General features: G+C 40.7%; 1 protein-coding gene across 1 annotated transcript; it reads left to right on the top strand.

Annotated features, from left to right (window-relative positions):
• Positions 1–2,869: 2,869 nt before the first annotated feature.
• LOC141142742 (small ribosomal subunit protein eS28-like) lies at positions 2,870–3,078 on the top strand. Its single transcript, XM_073629281.1, has one exon. It carries the CDS (start codon positions 2,887–2,889, stop codon positions 3,076–3,078), a length of 192 nt encoding a protein of 63 aa, XP_073485382.1. The 5' UTR covers positions 2,870–2,886.
• Positions 3,079–3,424: the final 346 nt, after the last annotated feature.

Here is a 3,424-nt window from a genome sequence, read left to right as displayed (position 1 = left end):
GTAAAAAGAACAAATGTAGTCAAAACATAGCCAAAGTTCAGTAACTGGAACGGATAGTCAGCCAAGCCAGAAGTCAGGGATCAATGTAGTGGAACAGCAAGCAGGATCTGGAGCCAGAAGTGATGTCAGCAAAGCAAGTCTTGAACAGGATCGCAGGAGAGTTTCTGTGATGTGACCAAGGCAAAGGCAGAGCTCCTCTGGACTGGACGGCTTAAGTAGGTAGGACTGACGAGCAGGATATCAACAACAGCTGAGTAACTGTGAAGAGATGAGCTGGCAATTAGCCGACAGCTGAGCGGCTAGCTCAGAGAAGGAAGGGCTGAGCCCAGCCCTGACAACCAGAGCACCAGGTTAAAAAGGTAAAGCTGGACATACGCTGCTCAAATTTAACTGATTCCTGCTGGCTCAAACAAAATTCAAGCAGTTTATAGCCCTGCTGACAATTCTTCAATTGACTTTTGTTGAAGGAGCTGGGTGGAATGTTATTGGCCAAACAATGCATGCATTCATTCAGATGTAGGCAGTATTTTGTTTTTCTGACAGTCAGTAGCACCAGCTTGTCAGAATACAATAGTCAGCAGGGGGAATTCATGCTGTTAGCATTGATGGATGAATCTGTTATAGTTCTCTGGTTCAGCCTGAACAAAAGAATCTATACTTGTTGTACAGGACACCAGGAGTGTGTCCTGGACAGCAAGTTTATTTCCCCACTATTTTATTTGTGGTCTCTAAGGGAGTGCTCAAGAGACATGGTGGTTCTCACCTATGCAATGTGAGAGGTTCTGGGGTCCAGTGAGAGGGAACACGACTGATTTTCAGTATTCTCTGTATTGGTTAGTCTTCACGAGAGCCCAGAATTCAAAAATTCAGGGATATCTTTGGGTGGGGAAATAACCTTCAAATTCTGATCACAGTCACTCTAGTGCTGATTGGCTTAAATCACATCCAAGGAAGTCTTGGAAGGTAGCAGGAAGGAAGCAGCAAGTGTCTGTGAGGTAGGGTGGAGTGGTTTTACAGCTGCGAACAAGGGTGGACTCTCTGGACACTGAGACACTGATTTTGCTGAGCTCCAGCATCTTGTCTTGTAACCTGAAGCAAGTGGGAACCCTAAACTCTAGTGTGGCACTGAGAGACTAATGGTGAGTCATGCTGTATGGTTTTCTATATACCAGGACTGTTTGCTTTACTTTTGCTGAAGAAGGTTACAGCATTTGTGTTTGCCATTTCTGAAAGACCGATAAAGACTTTTACTTTTACAAGCGGCTTGATGATGATATCTGGCCCTCTCTATGAAAGTGTATGGCCAACTTAAGTTTGTGTATGCATTCTGAAAATAGTTTGAATGGAATATACCTGAGTAGAGTCTTACATCATTATAATGTGTATCAAGATAATTAAGCTCATAGGATAATTACTGCCAGTCTGAACAGTGGACATAAGTAAGAGTTCAGAACTGTTAGAAATGTGCTCTGTAGTGGCACATGTATGTGTGTTTTATATAGGAGCTTTCCACATGGATGCATAGTATAGTAGTCTGATTTCACTTTTCACATATTTGTCCATGCCCTCAGTTCACCCCACTGCACATTGTCACTCTTCTCACTGTAAATGTCTTGGTTTCACAAGATCTCAAAAGTTCCCAAAATGAGCATGAGAATGTCAGCAATCAAATTAGTGTTGCAGTATTATCAGGAACTAGAACTAATATAGCATCTACTAACTGGTTGGACTTACATTTTATAGTGTACCTGGCACCTACCTGAAGTGGGCAGTACCAATGCTAGTTTTATTTTAGGATAAAGAGACAGCGATCTTGAACAAAGATGGGCATATTACATTTTGTGACACCTGTTGTGAAGATGCTACTTCCAGGTAAGTTCCCACCAATTAATGAAGAAATGAAAAAATAACAGCCCTGGAGCCTGCACCTTAAAAAACAAGTGAGCAATGGCAGTTTTCCTACCCCTTCTTTACCTGGCAAAAAAAAAACAAACAAAATAAAAAATCACAACAATATTTTCATTAAGAAAGAACTATAGCAAGTATTCATACAAAGGAATAAGTAAAAATTAGTACACATAGAAGAGGCATGTTCTCATCATGTGCTTGCTGATAACATTGCTTTACATACTGTACAGTGGCCTTTTAATGATAATTATGTGTTCTATATATAATAAAGAATAACCACTTTCCACAATCTAATGCATTCATTTTTTTACCAGATCATTAAACCCTTCAATGCCAGTTTGAAGATGAATTGCATGGTGGAGCCAAAGACCAATAATTATCTGAATAGCACATAAAAGGTTAAGCTGTAGAGCAACATACTTGGCTTTTCTTATAATGGTGAGCTATTTAATCTCAAATATGAGTGGGTGTCTGACCTTCACACTTCACACTTTAAAGTGACTATTACAAAACAAGTAGTCAATTTAAGGAGCATGGAATGAAACATAGCTTCTAATTACAACGTTTTGCCTAGCTTTAGTCTAACAAAAATGTAGTCATTAAGTAGAAAGTAAAATCTAGTTCATACCAGTTACCATTGCTATATAAATGTATTTGTATAATATACGAAAGGACCAGCAGACCTAACATACAAATCACCTTTGCATAACACGGCCACCAAGTCCTTTCACATATACGTATATAAAACATTTAAAACATACTATACAACTTGAGATATTTATCTCTGTACATATTCGCTATACAGCTGAAGTAGTTATAGCTTATTATATGACCATTGTGCGCAGCTTTGACAGACTACAAGCCTCTTCTCACAAGGTGCTGAGTACAAATGGAAATACTAGCTACTGCATTTGGTTCATAACAAGTATCTTTTGAAAAATATATTCAGTGGCTCTTTTCTTGCTCGAATCCGCCATCATGGACACAGGCCGCGTGCAGCCGATCAAACTTACTCGGGTAACAAAAGTTCTTGGGAGAACTGGATCTCAGGGAGAGTGTACTCAGGTCCGTTTTGAGTTCATGGATGATACCAACCGCTCCATCAAAAGAAATGTAAAAGGCCCTGTTCATGATGGAGATGTATTGACCCTGTTGGAATCTGAATGTTAAGCTAAAAGATTACCCTAGCTATGCCTCATAAAAAAATACATTCAGTAAAACTAGTTGAATATATTCATAATCAGGGCATTTTTTCAGCCGGAACGCACCGGAACTGCGTTCCGGAACCTTTGGCAGCCCTCTCCTCCCCAGCCTGCTACTCAGACTTTGTAGCACGGAGCCAAGGAGCCCTGAAACACCTCCTCAGCTCTGTGCTACATTAGGGGGAGCTCTCCGACCCACTGTAGTGTGCTGGAAAAAAAAAGCCTGCACATCCCACGGAGAGCGGTGACGGCAGAAGAGGTGAGGGATCTCTCACTGTGAAAACAAGAGAGAACTTTACAGAGACTGAGCTCAT

This window comes from Aquarana catesbeiana, linkage group LG01 (assembly GCF_042186555.1).
Source record: "Aquarana catesbeiana isolate 2022-GZ linkage group LG01, ASM4218655v1, whole genome shotgun sequence".
Lineage (NCBI taxonomy): Eukaryota > Metazoa > Chordata > Amphibia > Anura > Ranidae > Aquarana > Aquarana catesbeiana.
Note: the sequence above shows the minus strand (reverse complement) of the source record. Positions and strands in the feature narration are given on the sequence as shown.

Coding starts and splice junctions, on each gene's coding strand:
- LOC141142742 (XM_073629281.1), top strand. CDS start 2,887: ATGGACACAGGCCGCGTGCAGCCGATCAAACTTACTCGGGTAACAAAA.